Source organism: Cydia fagiglandana, chromosome 18 (genome assembly GCF_963556715.1).
Source record: "Cydia fagiglandana chromosome 18, ilCydFagi1.1, whole genome shotgun sequence".
NCBI classification, from domain to species: domain Eukaryota; kingdom Metazoa; phylum Arthropoda; class Insecta; order Lepidoptera; family Tortricidae; genus Cydia; species Cydia fagiglandana.
Genome location: NC_085949.1, coordinates 12,526,107 through 12,547,575, shown reverse-complemented (window position 1 = coordinate 12,547,575; position 21,469 = coordinate 12,526,107). Strand labels below are relative to the sequence as shown.

The 21,469-nt window shown below is 38.2% G+C and overlaps 1 protein-coding gene across 3 annotated transcripts; it reads right to left on the bottom strand.

Moving 5' to 3' along the window:
* Positions 1 to 6,431: 6,431 nt before the first annotated feature.
* On the bottom strand, positions 6,432 to 21,243 carry LOC134673130 (serine/threonine-protein phosphatase 4 regulatory subunit 3). Of its 3 annotated transcripts, none has more exons than XM_063531070.1 (10): positions 21,177 to 21,243; positions 20,378 to 20,791; positions 19,032 to 19,967; positions 18,380 to 18,572; positions 15,388 to 15,530; positions 14,290 to 14,465; positions 12,761 to 12,951; positions 11,587 to 11,793; positions 10,958 to 11,091; positions 6,432 to 8,551 (listed from the first exon to the last, which is right to left on the bottom strand). In XM_063531070.1, the coding sequence occupies exons 2-10, from the start codon at positions 20,672 to 20,674 to the stop codon at positions 8,453 to 8,455; spliced, it is 2,376 nt and encodes a 791-aa protein (XP_063387140.1). In that variant the 5' UTR covers positions 20,675 to 20,791; positions 21,177 to 21,243; the 3' UTR covers positions 6,432 to 8,452. The 3 variants fall into 3 exon arrangements, with proteins under 3 accessions (XP_063387140.1, XP_063387141.1, XP_063387139.1); XM_063531071.1 differs by having other exon boundaries at positions 10,985 to 11,091; XM_063531069.1 differs by lacking the exon at positions 6,432 to 8,551 and having other exon boundaries at positions 10,838 to 11,091.
* Positions 21,244 to 21,469: the final 226 nt, after the last annotated feature.

Below are 21,469 nucleotides of genomic sequence, written 5' to 3'. Positions count from 1 at the left end.
GATTATTCGTCTCGTTCAATCATTGTCGAATAAATGCAGGGACGATAACAGCTGTGTTCCGGAGAAAAACATTTATTAATGAATCAGATCATGACGAAACGTACAGTGGCGATCAAAAGTGCATGGATAGATGTCGACCGTAATGCCTTAATATTACGGTTGAAATATGTCCATGCACTTTTGAACGCCAGTGTACATGCAAAAGGACGTGGTACAACCAGCAACATTCTTTACTGTCCGTCGGTGGACCTTATGCCTTTTGTCATAGGTTTATGAACTGTCAGTTAGCAGTGTGAGCGATGATACTATCGATGAAACTCTCATGTCTAATAGGATTGACAGATACGGTACAAGAATCAGATGAAATCTTACCGACTTATTTATAGGTTTTTCTTCAGAACACAGCACCAACCAATAATTAAACCCCAGTTGACATAACGCAACATAAATAGTTACGGTAGCGATATCCTATCTGTCGTAAATACATTGGAGAAATCATTCATTCATGAATATACAGGGCGTCCCACGGCGATGCCACATGGAGGGAAAGTACCTTAAATATCATAGATAGCATATTTTGCTGAAAGAAGACTTCATTTTATTTTTAAAACTTAGTAAAGTTGCATTCATACTTTTTTAATTTTTTTAGAAAAAAATGTATGGAAAAAAATTTATCGCGTCATTCGAGGAAAAGTACCTTAATTATTGTAAAGTATTTAGCAAAAAAGTAATTCTCACATTGAAGCCTTTCGATCGATATGACAAAGCTACAGGGTATTTTTTTTTCTCGTGTAGCGGGTTCGATTCCCGGTTTAACCATGAAATTATTTAAAATGCAATTCAACTTGTTTTTTTTAAATCGAAATAATGTCTTCTTTCAGTAAGATGTTCATTTACAATAATTAAGGTACTTTTCCTCCAATGACGCGATAATTTTTTTTCCATACATTTTTTTTCAAAAAAAATTAAAAAAGTATGAATGCAACTTTACTAAGTTTTAAAAATAAAATGAAGTCTTCTTTCAGCAAAATATGCTATCGATTATATTTAAGGTACTTTCCCTCCATGTGGCATCGCCGTGGGACGCCCTGTATATTCATTCAATTGTGTACCTTGTGTTAATATCATAAGGTAAAAAGTTACAAAGATGTTCAAATGTTTGATTCACGAAAGCTGGAACGAATGGAATCAAAAGAACGAAACTTTCATTGTATGAGTGCCACCAGCCACCATTTTATTGGTTAATGTGATACGTACACAGTTCATTCACTCATCCATTCCATTCGTGCCAGCTCTTGTGAATCAACCTATACTGCTGGTATATATTCGTATGACAGATGCGTACTGGCGACACGCGCCGTGTTGTCCAATCATATGTTGCAATTGGTTATTCAATTAGCATTTTTAATAATTTGAGTTACTAAATAAATAAAGATATTCTATTTTGTATAACACAACATGCAATATCGAAATATTTGAATCATTTTTTTTACAATTATTGATAAATTAGATGGTTTCGGTTAAAAATGACTAGCTAATAACCAATATAAGTATGCCAACTGGGGGCTAAGTTATGCCAAAAATTGTATCAACAAAGAAATCGATATTTCCCTTTTCAATCCGCGGATCACCAGTTACGATAACGTACATTACAAAAATTAATTTTATTTACAAAACACGTACCGTAAAACTAGAGGTTAACAGTAATAAAATGAAATGGACCTTAATCTGATACAATTATCACATACACATTACTTTCTGCTGTATAAAACCTACAATCACCGTAAACAGACATGAAATAGAATTCGTTGAGAGTACAGAAAGAGTCGTATACAATTTCAAATCTGAATATAATTTAAACAAAACATGATGTCAGACAAGTAATTATCTTACGTTTACTTCGTTTTATTACTTTTATTTGCATTATAAAGAACTTCGCAGAAGTAAGATTGAGGTTATTGTGGTTCGGGCACTTATTGATGAAAATTATAAGTATTGACCATGTTTCATTATAGTTCGTTTTTTTTAGCATTAGAAAGAACTTGCAAGAAGGTAAGCGATCTTGACATGTCTTTTAATTGAAAAACGCTTTTTAAAATTCAAAAACTATTACTTATGAAAGCAGAAGAATATAAATGATCGTATTAGATTCATAATTGTTACATATTTGCCGTAACTTATTTTTAAAATGTGTTTTTCAATTAAAAGACACATCAAGATTGTTTACCTAATTTCTAATGCTAAAAAAACGAACTATAGATAGTTAGACCAAGAAAAGTCTGCAGCGCTTTTGACAGCACACGCAGTGCAAGTCTTATTAATACATCAATTTCATAGAGGTTTGACGTATAAATGCCCACATTTTTATCCCTTTAACCACCAACGACGTCAACTGGCGCGGCTACGGTCCCTTGGTGCATTCCGACAAGGTAATCGTTGACTTGACGCGCCGCGCCGATAGGCGTGACGTTCAAAGGATTAACCCTTTAGTCCGTAGCGGCAACATACTTGCCATCATAATTAAAACAAAAACGCATCTCTACTACGGTTCGAAATCGAATGACTACAAAGGAATGTCAAATGGTTAAAGAGTTAAGGAATTTGCAGTTTATGGCAATCCACTGTCACTAGCCAAGTCGCTGAAGAGTTAGCTTGACGGACTCTAATAATACCGAATTTAATAAGTTTCTGTACTCTCAACAAAGAGCGCCTAAGATTAAATTTAGAAAAATAAAAGTATTCTCACAATAAATAAGTCCTCGCGTATTTACAAAATGGATGTTTTAAAATATGAAGGCCATATCACGTATTGAACGTTCACCTTGGTCGATGCCTCCTTACATAACCGACAACTAAACTATAATGACGTACTTCATAGCGGCCGCTATAAATAATAGTTTGTCATTTCAGTAAAAACAAAACGTCTGTGGCTTTCTGCCAAATATTGAAAACTTGATATCGTCTTGGGTCGTCCCATTCGTTTTTCGTCAAGTTCTTAAATTAGTCCTATTCTGCTTTCGTCACCCATTCTACATTCGTCACAATCGTCGGTGGCTTTCAATGTAGAATGAGTGACGAAAGCAGAATAGGACTAATTTAAGAACTTGACGGAAAACTAATGGGACGACCCAAGGCGATACCGAAAACTTAGTCTAAGGTGACTGTAGCAAATGTGTTCTAAGGTGTCATTCTATGGAACTTTGTAACAATGTAAACAAAAGTCCCTAGTAAATTCATCATTTTTGACAGTTTCAATATGGCGGTTTGTTTACATAGTCAGCAAGTTCCATAGAATGACACTTTACCTTTTTATACCTTTTTGTGGAATGTGATAAAGAAAGAACGATTAGCACGAGGATTTATGTACATTGACCCGCCTGTTCCTATCTTTTATCGCACGCGTATAATTATATTGCTGTCCCGGTAGCACAGTGTCATTGACCGCCGGCATCATGGGCGTGACAGCAATATCATGCGCGTGCGATAGAGATAGGAACAAGTGGGGTCAATGTACGAAATTCCTCGTGCTACGCGTCCTTTCTTTAGCGTGTTTTAATATTTTTATGCAACACTTAATAAGAGAGGTCATAAAACGCAAGTACCGTGAATTGCGTTAAGAATCACAGGCGAGTATCATAGAGGTACAGAAAAGTACCAAAAGTGTGATTAGTGCTGTACATAGGTTCCACAAAAGGCTATAAGAAAAAATAAATTAAAAGAGATTTAAGGTACATTTGCCGTCAGATAGATCGGAGCGGCCGAAGTGGTAAAAAATATCTAAACACGTACACTAGCGCCTTGTCATCAGCGATTCATTCCATTCGTACCATGCGCCTTGGCAACATCTTGGCGAGTTCAGGTATTTGTGAGCACCTTGGCCGCTCCGATATATCTGATCGCGACTGTACCACATAGTCCCCTAGCTAAATTAGCCTCATTACCTTTATTATTTGAATCATATAAATGGTGGAGAGCTGCACATTACATCAAATGGTTACAAACAAGCAAACTGGCCTTCACTCACGGAAATATGTATGTCATTTGTAAACTATAATTTCTACATACATTTTTACACTTGCATCCCACATTCAATTGGATACGTCCAAATACCATTCAGTTTTCCCTTTGTACTTTTGTGATTTTATACCTTCAGAAAAATGATCTAAACAAAAAAAAAAACATTTCACATTAAATACGTTATCCTACGTTTTAAATATATTTGTTCTAAACTGTAAATGTGTCAGTGTGGAAGCATTTCTTGGTAGTTTAGTACCTAGGAGTCCTAGGACCCTCTGTAAGTAAAGAGTTACTATATTACATAATGATGCACCCAACGGAGATTGAAGTTGCGCAGCGATATTTGTACGACTATAGTATTTGCGTTTACACGAGGAACGTTATGATACAATCTTAAGAAACTTAGGGGAGACCGAGGTGAGTTGACACAGAGGAGAGTTGTGACATTGTCGATTTTTTGGAATCTATTAACTAAAAACTAGGTCGCAATAGCGCGCGTTTGTTAGTTCAAGTTGCGAGCTAACAAACGCACACTGTTGAGAGCTCACTAACAGTTATTAGATTCCAAAAAATCGACAATATCACGACTCTCCTCTGTCACAACTCACCTCGGTCTCCCCTACCCCCTTATGCATAAACGTTTACTAAAGTTGACAAGCCGATAATAATCGTTTGTCCCTTTCCGACGTGCTGGTATGATGGAAAAGGACAAACGATTATTATCGGCTTGTCAACTTTAGTAAACGTTTATGAATAAGGAGGATAGTTAAGAAATTAAACTACATCAAGCATTTCTACCAAAAATTATAACAGCTGTCTCAACATTTCAAGCAAGCAATTCATGATTTTTAGCCGTACCACGACTGGCGCAGGTGGCCTAGCGGTAAGAGCGTGCGAAAGCGCAGGTGGCCTAGCGGTAAGAGCGTGCGACTTGCAATCCGGAGGTCGCGGGTTCAAACCCCGGCTCGTACCAATGAGTTTTTCGGAACTTATGTACGAAATATCATTTGATATTTACTAGTCGCTTTTCGGTGAAGGAAAACATCGTGAGGAAACCGGACTAATTCCAATAAGGCCTAGTTTCCCCTCTGGGTTGGAAGGTCAGATGGCAGTCGCTTTCGTAAAAACTAGTGCCTACGTCAAATCATGGGATTAGTTGTCAAGCGGACCCCAGGCTCCTATGTGAGCCGTGGCAAAATGCCGGGATAACGCGAGGAAGAAGAAGAGAGACCACGACTGCCATAGCCATGTCAAACTGACATATTCCTTACTTTCTATACATCTCGCTCACACTAATATGCGAGTACGAGCGAGATGCGTAGAAAGTAAGTTGCGCACATGCTAGCGAATATGTCAGTGTCAAACTAGTGGTAGCCATACTGAATTAATTTATAGTTTTTACCGCTCGCATCTAGAGAACTAGAATTAGACCAAGAAAAGTCTGCAGCGATTTTGATAGCCCACGCAGTGCAAGTGTTATTTATACGTCATAATTTCATAGAAGTTTGACGTTTAAAACGACGACGACACGACGATTGGTTTAACCCTATACCGTTTTCGTACTACTTACAAGCAGATATATTAGTTTTTTGGCAGAATCGAGCAAATACGTTTCGTACCCCGAAAACTAAGTATTTTAATGGTGTTCGTAGTAGTCTTGCTTATCGCCATTACATAGACATAAGGCTGCCTTGTTACCGGGGCGACGATGATTGAGTCGGGAATTAACTAATAGCAGGGGTGCGAAACTCCTGACTTCGGCCAAACTCGGCTCAGCATTGCTCCGAGTAATTATTAGGGTTGGCACCACTTGAATTCCTTTTGCGTGCCACCACAGATAAGAAAATCACTTGAATTTTGACAACCCTAAACAGCCGAAAGGGATAGTGCCATGTATTAGAAAGGGGTAGCATGATTCGACCCTGAACCGCTGTCAAACTTCGGTTTTGTAGGAAGTTTCCTTTCTGTACGGTAGTACTATTATTTATTCTGTGCCAATAGCATTGGTTGCAGTCCAGCAAAGCGGATACGAGAACCAATGCTATTGGTCGATTCCCGCACGTCTCTCATCTACGTCACAGTGGAAAGGCAGCCTAACTTTACTCCTCACGTTAACGCAAATACTTCTCAACAGTTAACACTATTCTGGTATAAAATAAGGCTACGCTGCAAGTACAGTCAGCCCCGTTGGCCACCAAAAACAATTCCTGCTCCACACAAAGTAAACATAACATCCATAAAGCTCTGAGGGCGTACCGCGAACCACGTTCGACGTGTTGCCTCTCTGTCGCACTTGTAAATTCGTCCGTAAGTGTGACAGGCAACACGTCGAACGTAGTTCGCGGTAGGCCCTCAGGTTTCCTAGGATAGCGGTGCCGTCATATAGCGGCCGACTCCATACAAAATACTTATTTAGCCGTATTATTTTGTATGGAGACAGCCGCTGTGACGGCACCGCTATCCTAGGAAAACCGAGCTTAACACTCTGAGATGCCATACGAAGTTAAATTTAATTAGTATGAAGGTATCATATGCTAATTAATTATATTTACTACGTTACATGGGCGCAATACGGCTACGGCGCTTACAAACACTCCAAATAATAAATCAGCACGGCTACCACGAGTTGGCAATTGACATTTACGTTAGCGGCTGCGTGCACTAATACATGGTGTAACATGAGGAAACCGAATAATTTTAACCACGCATTTCTGAGGTAAATAAAGTAAAAAAATGTAATACGAGTTTAGGTCAATTTCGCCAAAAAAAAATATTTTTTTTTGTTTTGTTTTTTTCAATTTTTTGAATGTATTTGTACATTAAAATAAATGTTATTGGTAAACTTGTCACTTAAAATTGATTTTTAATTTTTTTTTTCGTAGAAGTTACTTTTTGCAAAGTGTTACTTGTCACTTTTTGACATCTATCAATAAGGATATTTAGACTACGTCCCATAGCAGCAACATCATCATCAAAAAGGCCTTTTACACTATGTAACAATAAAAACTTGTTTTTTTTTTAATTAATAATATCTCTGAAACTAGGCGAATTTCAAAAAAAGTTTATAGGACATTTTTGTCTCTTAATATGATCAGGAATACGCTGTTAAAATTATTCGGTTTACTCATGTTACACCGTGTATATTAGTGCAAGCGTGATGGACTGCGATCGAGTTAACGCAGTCGCTAACGTAAACGTCAAGTGTCAACTCATGGTATGGCTACCGGACCGTGTTCGCTGGTAATCTATTACTACTCGATGGATCATAACGCGGTTATCACAAGTTGTGAGTGTGACAGCGCTATGCACGCATATAGCGATGTCTCGCTCGCAAAACGGAGCGACGTGCGATTTAGCATCAAATGTGAAGACCGCTTAAATTTCTGCCAAATGCCTACAGACATTAATAAAGAGTTTTAATAGAGTATCTCTTTAATATTGTGAGTTACAGCTTGGTTAAATCTTGACGCACTCTTGATGGTTTATCCTGGTTTTAATATTAAAAGCTGATATTAGCCTTATTATAATGAGTCAATTACTCAGTCGAGCTCCAACTCGCAATATGTATATATATATATATAAACCACTTCCTCAGAAAATCAGGCACTTAGCAGATTTACATGTATATGCGTATCGGAACACCATTTTTTTTAAATCTCTGCATGTTATGATTTTTATATTAAGATACTTTATTACAATTCTCTACTATCTTTATTCCAGCCCAATTTCCAATTCCTACACAAATCGAACCGCTGCAGCGAGTTTTTGGCAGCGAACATATTAACACGATCATTTCAGGTGCGTCCAGACCGGGCGAACGCACCGCTAGCGCGTTTCAAGAATCGCGCACCCCACGAGCGCCATACAATGCATGCTATGCAGCTATATGTAAAGGTAGACGTCCACAGGGCCGCATCGCAACTCTTTAACTTTGTGGACTCGTTAAGGTAGACCCTTAAGACGATATCTGACACCTTTAGGGTCGGTTGCACCAAACCATCTGTCACCGTTAAAGCGTTCGCTAAATTTCATTGTATGGGAAGTTTCATAGATCTCTGCTGCGTGAGGTTGGTCAGTCTAACCGTGGTTGGTGCGACTGGCTCTTAGCCATAGTCTAATAAAACATGGTCTTCTCTTCCCAGAGTGACACAAGCCTACGACACAATAACATGGCCGCTATATATAGCGCTATCGCATATTATCATATAGCCCTGTCGCATGATGACGTAGGCTTGTGTCAGTCACGTGACCACGAAAAGACGGGAAGAGAGTACCAGGCGGAGTATATTATTATACCATGCTCTTGGCCTAGTTTAATCTGCAAGCATCCGAAAGCCGCACATTAACCGCAACTGTTGGGCCCATGTATATACTAGTGCATCCTTACGGCATCACTGGTAGTGCACAGCTGAGGGGGGTGTGTATCACTGGAGCACTACGCGAGGCGCGGCCGCTTGGCGTCGCGCTCGTCGGCGCCGGCGCTCGTGGCGCCCTCCTCCTCCTCATCAGAGTCGCCGTCGTAGTCGACGAGGCCCTGTCAGATACAAACTGTTATGTCACCGTTCGACAGTAGCCTGGCAAATAAGGGTAGAAATTAAAAAGTGGCAACACTGTAGTGCCGTCCCTTTCAAAATAATTTATATAAGAGAACGGGACGACACTGTTGCCACTTTTTAATTTCTTTTTTTGCCAGGCTGTAGATGTAAATCTATCGAAAGATCATAATTTTCCCGAAATTATACTTTGAGCTTAACCTTTATAGTATTTTTCAAAGCCGATAGGGACGGTCATAGTCATATCCATATAATTTGTAAACTGAATACGCCCAATTTCGCTCAAAATTGTATTGAAATGACACCAGTCAGCGTACATCGACACAGCGACTTTGAAAAATACTATTGAGGCCCACCCAAACAAGAAAAATTGGCCGTCAAATTTTAATCAATGGTATTATAAAATAGCATTGAATTTGTTTCGTTTTAAACACGTTTTAAAACGAACGAAACAATCAAAGGAATTATATTCCGTTACATAATAATTTAAATATGATCAAAGGTCATTTATTGTATGTATGTATTACTATCATCTTCCTCGCGTTGTCCCGGCTTTTTGCCACGGCTCATGGGAGCCTGGGGTATTCAGTACCGTGGGATGCAAAAGGTCAAAAGCTATGTTGGAAATTTAAAATCGACCATAGTAAAAATATAATAAAGGCTAATGTCAAATTGCCGACTAGAGACCGCTTTCTATAAATAAGTAAATAACAGTACAATGCTTATAATAAGTTACCTACTGATTGGTATAATTCGTTTTTTTTAGCATTAGAAAGAAGGTAAGCGATCTTGACATGTCTTTTTATTAAAAATCACCATTGAAAAATAAGTCACAGTCAATTATAAATCATATACGATCTTTGACATTCTTTTGCTTTCATAAGTAAAATAAATTATTTTTTAAGGCGTTTTTCAATATTTTTTAATGAAAAGACCCGTCAAGATTGTTTACCTTCTTTCTAATGCCAAAAAAACGAACTATAGTACAGTCCGTGGCTCCATTCAATATTAGTAATTGAATATGACCAAACCACTCGAATCATTAAATGAGCTGATGACAGTTCAAGGTGGATTTGACAAGCAAGGCCATTTCAACATTTACGACTAAATGCCAAGGGCTTCAAACTCAGTTAATTTTAGGTAGCAGCAGTACCTTGTATAAAGGTAATTGTTATTGAATTATTCAATCAATAACAATTTTGGGGTTAACGTGTTATGGATGCAGTAGAACTAGCTACTGCACTTATGTAATCAGCCATATCGTAGTTATATTTGACAAATAATCCATGCAAAAGTAAATGAGCGCTAAGCATAGAATTATGTATATGATGCGGTAAGAAGCCAAGCAAAACTCTAACTAACAAAACTGTTCCCTCTGAAGTATTTTTTTACGCCTTTTGTCCACAATATTAAATAAAAATACATGCAAAAACATAAATACAAAATACAACGCGAGACCGAGTAATTTGACTAACAAAAAAATTACATTTGAATACTTTTTCTATGGGGTTTTTTCCGCTTTTCATTGTGAAATCTCAAAAACCTTCCCTTAGGAGCTAGTTAAAATGTGTCAATTTTATAATAGGGATAATTTATTGAGATTCAATTTATCAACATTCTGGTAATAAAGTCGTAGTCCTTTATAAATCAATCTTATTTGTGACGTACAAAATATACGCCAGAATATAATTTACGGACAAAATCGCCGAATGTACAAATTGCGGCACATGTACAGCATATACATAATACGAAGATCCCAGCGAAGCGAGTAAGGCGAGAGGGAACCAACAGTTTACCTTATCGAGTAATCTGGGCTCGGATACCTGAACGTCAGTATGCTCAGTCTTGGGCGACGTTTGTTTAGTAAATACGAACAATAAAGGTCCTAACGCATTTAACGAACAACTTGATTGAATTTACAGATTACGCGACACGTACAGCATATATACGATATCCCAGCGAAGCGAGTAAGGCGAGAGGAAACCAACAGTTTACCTTATCGAGTAATCTGGTCTCGGGTACCTGAACGTCAGTATGCTCGGTCTTGGGCGACGTTTGTATAGTAAATACGAACAATAAAGGTCCTAACGCATTAAACGAACAATTTGATTGTTGAATTTACAGAATACGCGACACGTACAGCATATATACGATATCCCAGCGAAGCGAGTAAGGCGAGAGGGAACCAAAAGTTTACCTTATCGAGTAATCTGGGCTCGGATACCTGAACGTCAGTATGCTCGGTCTTGGGCGACGATTGTTTAGTAAATACGAATAACGCATTAAACTAACAACTTGATTGTTGAATTTACAGAATACGCGACACGTACAGCATATATACGATATCCCAGCGAAGCGAGTAAGGCGAGAGGGAACCAAAAGTTTACCTTATCGAGTAATCTGGGCTCGGATACCTGAACGTCGGTGTGCGCCGGTTTGGGCGACGCGGTGTTGAGCAGTACTCTGCTCGGTCCGTTCGCGCTCTCTGTACTCGTGCACACTTTCTTTTCTACTATTTTACCTGGAAAATGTTGAGAGTTTATTCATAACATACAATATTGTATTTGCATACATCATTTATTTTTAAGTTAGGCTGTTGCATTATTTTACAAATTTAAAGGATATAATGGCTAAAGATTATAGAAATATAGACAATCGCAATAAATGACAAAGTACTATATAAATTTTTTTTTTCGATGTTAGAACAGATATATTATACAATAGTCAGTTGACGTTAGAAAAATTTTAACGTCAACTGACTATTGTAGAATTTCTATTCTATTCCTCCTCTTTATCTCCGAAACTACTAGGTCTAAAATTTTGAAAATAAAAATACACAAAATAGATCTTTCCTATAGATGACAGGAAAACCTATTAGGAATGTGTTGTCAAGCGTGAGTCGGACTTAATATGTAAGGAACCCTAGAAACGCGAGTCCGACTCGCACTTGGCCCGTTTTACCCTTTGGGAACCCTACAATGGGGTGTAGTCAGTTACTAGTATAGTGGTATATTACCGATGGCGTCGAGCGCGTGGTGCGGGTGCGGGTGCGGGTGCGGGTGGGCGTGCGGCTGCGCGGGCTCGAGCGGCGGCTCGTCGTCGAGCTCGTCCTCGTCGTTGAACCACATCTCCTCCTCGTCGTCCGGCGCGCGCGCCTCGCGCCGGTAGCGCGAGCGCAGCAGCGACGGCACCACGGCCTCCGCCACGCCGACGCTGCCGCTCACTGGGAACACACGTACTTATTTAATATCATTGTCTAATAAAGGCATAACGTTTGATAAATTTGTGTACCTGCTAGCCTGGCCCATTATGTCAACAGAGTCATAAAATCGCATGAGTTTACATCCTATTCACACATGTGAATCTACTTAGATTTAGTAGTTTTGAGGCTACGATGGAACACACGAAACAAATATTCATTACAGTCACCATCAGCATCGCGCCCCCCCCGTCAGTCGCGCCAAAACGCTCCCGGCAGGGCATAAACAGCTGTGGCCGACCCCAGGCTGCAGATAGACTGCGGTTCCAAGTTGGCCGCAGTAAGGAAAATTTGGGGACAGCCTATGGGGCTTAGACGCTTGTTGCAGTGACACGGCCTCTCCAAACTGTGATGCACATGCTGTCCTGCCCAGCGAACCCGCACACCTGTTCCGAGCAAGGTCTACGGGATGCGACAGACAAATGCGTTAAGCCTTTTGGTCTCGCTTAATATGAATCACGAAACTATCGGCACGAGAGGAAGATACATCGGAGCGGCCGAGGTGCTCAAAAATATCTAAACACGAATTCTAGTGCCTGGACAATAGAGGCGTTTTCAGATATTTGTGAGCACCTGTGCCACCCCGATATATATGATGGCGATTGTACCTACATATTATATACAGTACACAAACATAGAATGCCCCTAATCAGCTAAAAAGAAATCACACTGTAGTAAACAAAGCTATCCAATCCTTGTCTGCAATCCAACTGTTAAAGCCTTATTTAACTATAAACCGTGTATAACTTTCCGTTTTGTAACGAAAGTGTGACGTTTTACATTATTAATAAATACGCATATGTAAAAATATGCCCAATCATTCACTAAGTTTGTTTTAACCCCGAATTACCTACAATCATTTTGTTACAAAATATAAGAATGGTGACAAATGTAGATTCTGTAAAAAAAATTGTAAAAGCAAATATCTTACCTCGATCCCGCTCTTTTAGTTTATCCTGATGCTGATCATATCGCGTCTTCAACGCTTTAAACGTCTGCACATATTCCACATCTTCTAAAATCTTGCCGTAGTTTTCGACCACGTGTGAACAGAGTGACTTGATGTCCTCCAACTTTATGAACTCGAATAATTCTAGTATAGCCGAGTCGAGTAGATTATACCTGAAAACAGTGTAATAAAAGTGTGACTTAGGACAGGCGTGGCTCACTCCGCGATTTCGTCGCTTTGCAACAATTTTGGTGGCTACTTGGCTACCCATAAGCCGCGCGTGGCGCTGTCGCCACCTAGCGGCCCACTCACATGATTGATATTTTTCAGTACCTCTAATTACCTCTAATTATTATGTGAAAATAAGGGTGACAGCTTGCAACTACAGTTGCATAAAGCATGTAGTGGATATCTGTCCTGATCGTAAGAGACGCGTTTTGTTAGAGAATGAGTCTTCTGTGCCTAGTACTATTATTTATTCTGTGCTTAGGGCTCAGTCTGTATTTTGTCTCTCATTTAAGCAAATTGAGACGCAATGAGATTGGACGTATATGTTGTACAGACGGAATACCACCCAAACATAAAATAAAAAATACATTATACAATGCAGTATTTTTCCGTCAAACGTCACTGGATTGAATTGAATTCAATTTATTCAGAAACTTGAAGATTCTTGAATGGTTGGTATTAAATATTTACAGATTTTGTAGTCAAGATACCGTTATTTTGGCTTGAACAATTTTAAGCCAAAATAACGGCAAAACAGTGCCTAGTTTTACCTGAAATATTCAGTTTGAACTACCTATAGGTACAAAACGACTTACATAGTACACGCAAGAACTAATGAAAAGCCATGAATGCTTGAATTTTCAATTTTATACTAATTGATTATCTTACAAAAGCAGGTACAAAGCATAACTGTGACTTAAAGCGCGCACAACAATGTAAGTCGTTTTGTACCTATAGGTAGTTCAAACTGAATATTTCAGGTGAAACTAGGCACTGTTTTGCCTCAGAAAAGTTTCCCAAATTGCGAAATAAAAACGAGAACATTTCGAATATCTATCATATATTTGTATGGAGATTGAAACTTTCCCATTACAAACTAGAAATCTTAATAAAAATTTTGCAGAAATTTCTGAAAACATTCCCAACTTTTAGGAAATATTCCGCAAGTCGCACATCTGTTGGTGGAACAGGGTGGGAAAGAGTAAACCTAAACAGTAATCTGACTACACACATCTTAGCAATTTACCTTTAATTATTATATTATATTTTAATTTTTTTTTATATTTTTATAATTTAATTTTAATAAGAGAGACCCCACACACTAGCGTCTCCCGAGCGTCGGCCTCTAGGCAACTCTATGGCTGGTGCTCGACGCAACGTTGACGCAACTGCGCGGCGACACAATTTTCCATAGCGCTGACTAGACGCCGTCGCTCAAATGACGCTAGTTGTGGAGTCTCTCTAAAATTAAATCTGGAAATAAATTTTTCTTTGACACGTACCTGCCATTATTTCTAAGGAACGCATCTATGACCGGCGCAAAGAGATTCCCCTTGATGATGTACCGGTTGTAGTATTCGTCCTTGAGCGCCGTGATCTTGCGCATGAATCTGAGAGCACCCAGCACTAGGAAGGTGTGTGTTGATCTCATAAGAACCAGTATGCGGCGGAGGAGATCCTATAAACAGGAGATTACAGATGTACCCTTATGGCCTGTGCACACCGGCTGCGTGTCCAGATCCTTATGAGAGATGGCACACCGCTTGCGTGACGTGTGCGTGTGCGGCTCCAACATTTTAGCGCACGCACACGCGCACGTCACGCACACGCAAGTCGGTGTGGCTCGGCCTTTATTCATAAACGCGCTACAAGCCTTAATTAGCTAATAATCGTTTGTCTTTATCCGTCATTTTGACTTATGTATTTGTAAGAAAAGAAAAAACATAATTTAACTAAATCAGGCCCGTAAAGTTTTATGAATAAGTGAATCCTATAAACAGGAGATTACAGATGTACCCTCATTCATAAACGCGCTACAAGCCTCAATTAGCTAATAATCGCTTGTCTTTATCTGTCACTTTGACTTATGTATTTGTTAGAAAGGGATAAAAAAAACTAAAACAGGCCTGTGAAGTTTTATGAATATGCATAATTATTTCCATCGTATTTTCACAAAACACGGAAACTTACGAACGTGTCTTGCTACTTCAGTCAGTCTCGGTACGAACGTTTCGGAGAAAATACGATGGAAAACAATTATACACTACATCTGTACATAAAACCATGTTTTGTACATGGTTTTCACACTTACAACTTTAAAATTTACAGTTTACACTTTGTACCTAACATAACTCACAAAACTGTTGCATAAAATTATGAATACTAGCATAAATGTTCTGTATAAAACATACCTTTAATTTTTAACAAGCAGAAACGTCTGCGCACGATGCTATTAAGCTTAGAATAAATTTAAAAGATTTGCTGGCTAGGGATGAGGTCTTGGTGGCTCAGATGGCAGAGCGCTGGAGTATCGATCCAGAGTCCGTGAGTTCAAGTCTCACCCAAGACAGTAATTTTTCCACTTTTAAATTAAAACATACCTTGTTCAATATGCAAGTTTTGATGTGATAAGTGTGATGCTCGACACAGAACGAGAGCAATTCTAGGACGAGTCCCAGTAGCTGCACAGTGTGGTAGTCCTCCCTCAGGGGTTTCTCTCCCGTTGTGTTCTGTAGTAATGGTGCTGTGGAAAAGAAAAATAATGTTAAGAATGTTATCCATTTCCAGCTTTTAGGGTTCTACGAAATTATTGGCTTATATTCTCGTCGGGAACTTACCACCATTGCCTATAAAAATAAGAGAGAAGGGGCCAGTAGTGTAGTTTTTTTAGCCAATATAGTTGAGCACATTTCTTATAATGCAAAAACTCATCTTGAGAATGTTGGCAGTCTAGTGTAGATTAATTTATAGCAATAAGACCGCCTAATGTGTAGTGTCCAAAAGGACAGTAAAACTGAGGTATGCAATTAAAAGTATTAGTATTTGATGTCCTTGGATGTCATAAAGAAAGATAACATCATAATGAAAGATTCTATTAAGGCGCTCTTATAGTTGAGTTTTACGTTTCCGAGGGGGTGAAGCAGACGAGTGGTAGAACAGGCGGGCGGGCGCCCCGCGCGCCCCGCCGCACCATTCCCGCGCAGCACGTCTACATCCTTATTCTGGCGCCATCGGTATTCTGAATATTCTGATTTGTCAGTTCCGGGATTTTTTCCGGCAATTAATATCGAATAAGGTTTATTAACAAATTCGTATTTTAATGAGTATTTAATAAAATTATATACAATATGAGAGTATACCCCGACAAACTAAGAACCTAATTAAATTATACCCAATTATTATGAGACAGAAATTGGTACTTACTTACCTTAAAAATATAATAGAGTTAGACCAAGAAAATTCTGCAAGGATTTTGATTGCACACGCAGTGCAAGTGTTATTTTGAACGACAAACCTTTATGAAATTATGATTAACACTTGCACGGCGTGTGCAATCAAAATCGTCGCAGACTTGGTCTAATTCTAGAAGTCAATTTCGGGCAAGTAGGTTTGAAAATAAGGAAGAATACTGTAGTTTGTTTATTTTAGCATTAGAAAGTACTTGAAAGAAGGTAACCGATCTTGACATGTCTTTTAATTGAAAAGCGCTTTTTAAAAATCAGTAACTATTACATATGAAAGCTTATTTTATATATTAGGACTTTTATTTTATATAAAATCAATCCACATTTGGCATGATGTGTCACATCCCCGTAGCTGCAGGCGTCCATAGCCTATGGTGAATGTGGGTCGTATGCTTGCTTGCCACCAGTGTGGTATATAAAAACAGTATTTTTTGGAATAAATTTCCCATATCGCACGGTACGGACTTGGCGGAAATAAGGTAGAAGTACTAGTGCTCAACGCTGCACTAGTATTCGACACGGGCACTTTATGTCAAAGTGACAAGAACTAAATTTGACTACAGAAAGATCGTCGCCGTTCAAATTTAACCTATATTACTTTGACATAAATTATAGTGTGTAGCTTTCAAATAGAGCTCAACGGCTAATCCTATTGTCTATTGTTAAGGGGCTGTCCATAAATTACGTCATCGATTTTTGACGATTTTAGACCCCCCCCCCCCCTTATAATCATCCAAAAATCATGCTCCAAATGACCCCATTTCCTCCTACTTCATGCTACCGTCATCCGATGTCCAGACCCCCCCCCTCCCAATTTGAAATGACGTAATTTATGAATAGCCCCTAAGTAAAACCGCACGTGCTACTTACCTGCAAAAAAGGGTCTTAATTATTTTATTTGGCACCTGAGCGCGGGCTAGGCCAACGCTCAAAAAACCAGTGTAGGTGCGCTCTCCGATAACGCGCCTTTGTTACGCATCTCGATGACACATTTTAAACTGGTTCTGTAGCGTTCGACTCGCCGGCACTCAGTAACCGAAGTACGTATTTTTTATGCAGGTGGTTGTGGCACGTGGCACGAGCGGTTTTACTTAACAATAGACAATAGGATTAGCCATCGAGCTCTATTTGAAAGCTACACACTATACCTTGTCAAAAACTAGTCGTCAGCGTCGAGCACTAGTACTTCTACCTTACCTAATATTAAACACGAAACCGTTTTAGGCATTTTTCGACCACTTCCCTTAAAACGCATGTAGGTAACTCGGAAACTAAAAGCGGTGAAATGGTTACCACCATACACTAAACACTCCACATAGGTATTTGAATCCCGTACACATATGTTTAAAAATGATTCACTTTTATTAATTTAATAGCCTTTAATAAAATATGTTTACACAATTTATCAATCGTGACTGAATTCCGGATTGGTTAGATGGGTGTATGCCTTTGCTTCCCAACTTGTTATAAATTGACAATATGACGGGCGAATGTCTGAAATGTCACAATAATTAAGAATTATTTTGCTTTTCTTCGTAAGTATGTTGAAAAACATTGTGTGTATAACATATTTGCATATTTATACAGTGGTTACCCATTTTATGAAACGTCCAGTAAACTAGCATAGGTCCGACGCTGGCAGTGGCCACGGGCGTACTGGCGCGGGGAATGGGCGCAAGGTATTGCCGCGTAGGGTGTAATTTAGTAGGCAAAAGTTGAATTCATAAAATTATGAATGAAAAGATTAACGTATCGATAAAAGGACCAGTAATAACGAAGATTTACTTAAAAGCTATCGAATGAGGTAAGTTTCATATCCATTTTCGTCGTAGTACTTCTAAAATATGGATCAAAAGACAGCTTTAAGCATGTTTTCAACTGAAGATTCTATCGAGAAAATAATGAGCCGTTGTGTTCCTGACAAGCAATAACGTAGTTCAAGGACTAAAGTTATACATACTAGAAAATCATGCTTAAAATCCTTGTAAAAGTCTGTAAATATGGTTACAAAAAAGCGCATTTTACTACACACCGCGCCTTAATGAAATTTGAACTACAATTATTTAACAAATAAAATTATCATTCAAACTCATTACTAGTCTTCATAACAATCTTCCATGTTACATACCTATAAGCGTCTGTATACTGTGTTTGTAGAAAAAGTTTAGGAAGTCCGCTTTTTCACTCTTATTGACCGAAGCTAGCATGCTCTCTGGGTCAAGGAGGATACGTAAGACCCCCATCAGCTGCACAGCACCTCCGAGTTCAGGGTCACGGTCCCGTAGCATCTGTTCTATCACTATGTTAAGCAGCATGTGCTCCTGAAAAGTGTAAATAATCAGTTATGTAATCACAAGACACAAGGTCATTGTCAAGGCCAGATCTTGATAAGATAATGGTATCTTTACACAATCCAGCTAGTTAGATTAATACAGGCCATACAGAGTGACCTAAAAATGTTTACAAATAATTTTAGGAAAATTTTCTTACTTATACATATTTTACAAAATGTCATTAAAAATTAAAACTACAATCATTTATTATTATTTACAAAATATTCTCCTTCGGTTTTAAATGAAAATAAATGATATTTTATCAACTTTTTGGGCCAAACTGTATTAATAGCTCTGACAGACAGCTTTGTCCTGCTTTTAAAGGATTGCAGATCAGATTAGCTGGCATAAACTTATTTATGGTTAACCTTCATAGTAAGGAGTGACAAATTCTTTATGTTATGACAAAATATATTGTTGCTAAAGATGGTTTAATTTGGAAATTACCTCTTCTGTGTTGTTAGCTTGCTGTAAAGTGTAATCCCTCACTACGGAGGGCGAGAATTCCACAATATAAGTTAATATATCTATAGACGCAGTCTTGGTCTTCTGGTCATCTATACCTAATGTAATTTCTAACGCTGGCAGGATCCCCAATGAAACTAACGTTTTGTAAAACGCATCTTTATCTTGCGGCTGAAGGTTTTGTGAAAAATTACAAAACTCTTTTAAAAATAAAACTAAATCTCTCCTCTTCGGGTTTGGTGTCTTATCATCCATTAGCAACTTAAACAAATCTGTCAGAAATCTGTCGTCTTCCTCTATAAGTTTTACTATTTCTACTTTATTAAAAAATATAAAACTAGATAATGTGCTAAGCAGATTATCCTCGAAGACTGTGGGAGTGGGTAAAACAATGTCCTGGATGTATTGTACTCTGTACGTTTGATGTATCTTTGCCAGCAAATCTTGATTTTTAATAGGAATGGCCTCTCTAAATTTTGCTAGCTCCCGCAGATATTCTCTATGTTTTTTGGGCTGTGGTAGACTCGGGTCATACTCCAGACAGCCGACAACATCAAATATAGTGTCATCTGCAAACATTGTGTCAAACAAAGTGTTTTTATTGAGAAGGAATATGCTTTTGAATATCTCATAGAGATGATGTAAGCCTTCAATGTTTTCAATGTCTTCACACATATGGAAGAGATTGAGTAATTTCTTTATATAATGCTGGGATTCTAGAGCAGCGGCCAATTTGTCTTTACGAGCTGGTGAGACCAAGCAGCTGTTGACCAACTCGCTTATGTCTTCCAGTCTTCCCATTTCGCATGGTGGTAGTTCCACAGGTTGGACACTGTCTGACATCTCATCAAAACGCTCATCTTCTGATTCTTCTACGATATCTTGTGTGATTTCAACTGATGGATCTTTTCCTTGAACCTACAAAGATCATACAAAATTAACACATCTGTCATAGGTAATTTCTTATTCAAATAATATATGGTATTGTAACTATACCGTCTGAAAAATGATGGAACATTTCATCATAATTAATGATCAATGTGACAGTAAAACAGTTTCATAAAACCATTGTTTCATACAATATAGAAGTATATTTTATGAAATATGTATTGCAAATGTCAGTATTTATTTAGATTGGTAAAGGTACTTGGTATTAATATGTGTATAACAGGTATGTTGTTATACATGTAGAAGTATTGTATATTGCTAATCATGTTGAAACCTGTCTACATTTGTCCAGATTGCAGTTTAAGCTAGAACAAGTAATAATATACAAGTTTAATGCAGGTGAAGGTATAATGTAACTGGTCACAGTAAGAAAGGCTTACCTGGCAGATCTTCTCCCATATTTCATCACATCCAGCTTTTTCTTGAAAACTTAATGCTAAGTCAAAATTGTCACCTTCTGACCATACTATTAGTGTGTCTTGTTGCTTCTGGTAGGCTGTGTCTGGTTGAATTTTGCTTTCTAAAAGTAGAGATCCATCAGACTCTGCCCTCACAAGTAGTGAGGTGCCCTTGAGTCTGTCTACGTAACACGAGGAGACGTGCCCTGTGCCCCTGTCGTCCCATTGCCGGTCAGCGTTCAAAGCGTACAGCTTTACTCTTCTTCTCGTGTCAGTCATAATCGTCAACGCTCTTTCCACTATGTATTCAAATAGTGACTCAATTATTAGGCGCTACTTTATTGCACCGTTGTATTCTTCTATTTAACTCCCATTTGTATGAAAACATGTGCACTTCTGTAACACAAATAAAACACTGATTCTTCTATGAAACATAAAATTTCCACTTCTAATTACCGTAATTACATTCAATTTTACTTTTGGGTTTTACAAGCATTGCAGACTATTTAGGAATTACACATAGGTTTATAACGAATATATAACAAGGTGGCAAGAGAATAAACACTACAAATACATTTAAAATGTTTGAACGACAATGGATTGACCATTAAAATTATCGGGAATCACAAACAAAACAATACAAACTGTACGCCTTTCACAAATCCACAAGATCTCAATAAATCACTACACCTTAGCTTTCTAAGCTCTATTAGTACACACTTTGACGAAAAACAATATATTTACCGGACGTAACATTTATAGAATCGTCAAATTGACGTACCTTTAAAATAGCACAACATCAAATATCGCCATATTGGATTCACAACAACGCTTCGAGGACGGGGTTCTCAAAATGGCCGAAAGGGAGGGATATTCAAACATTAAAGAGTTTTGTACTATATTTTGGGGATTCAATTTTATTATTCATCCCAAAATATATATTTATCGACATTTAATTAGGTTATTTCTTTAAATTGAGACACTTTTTTCTGTATATTTAATAGTAGAATTTAATTGTAAGGGAAATAGTACAAGTTGTAACGGGTGCGTTCGACATTAAATATAATTGTTTTT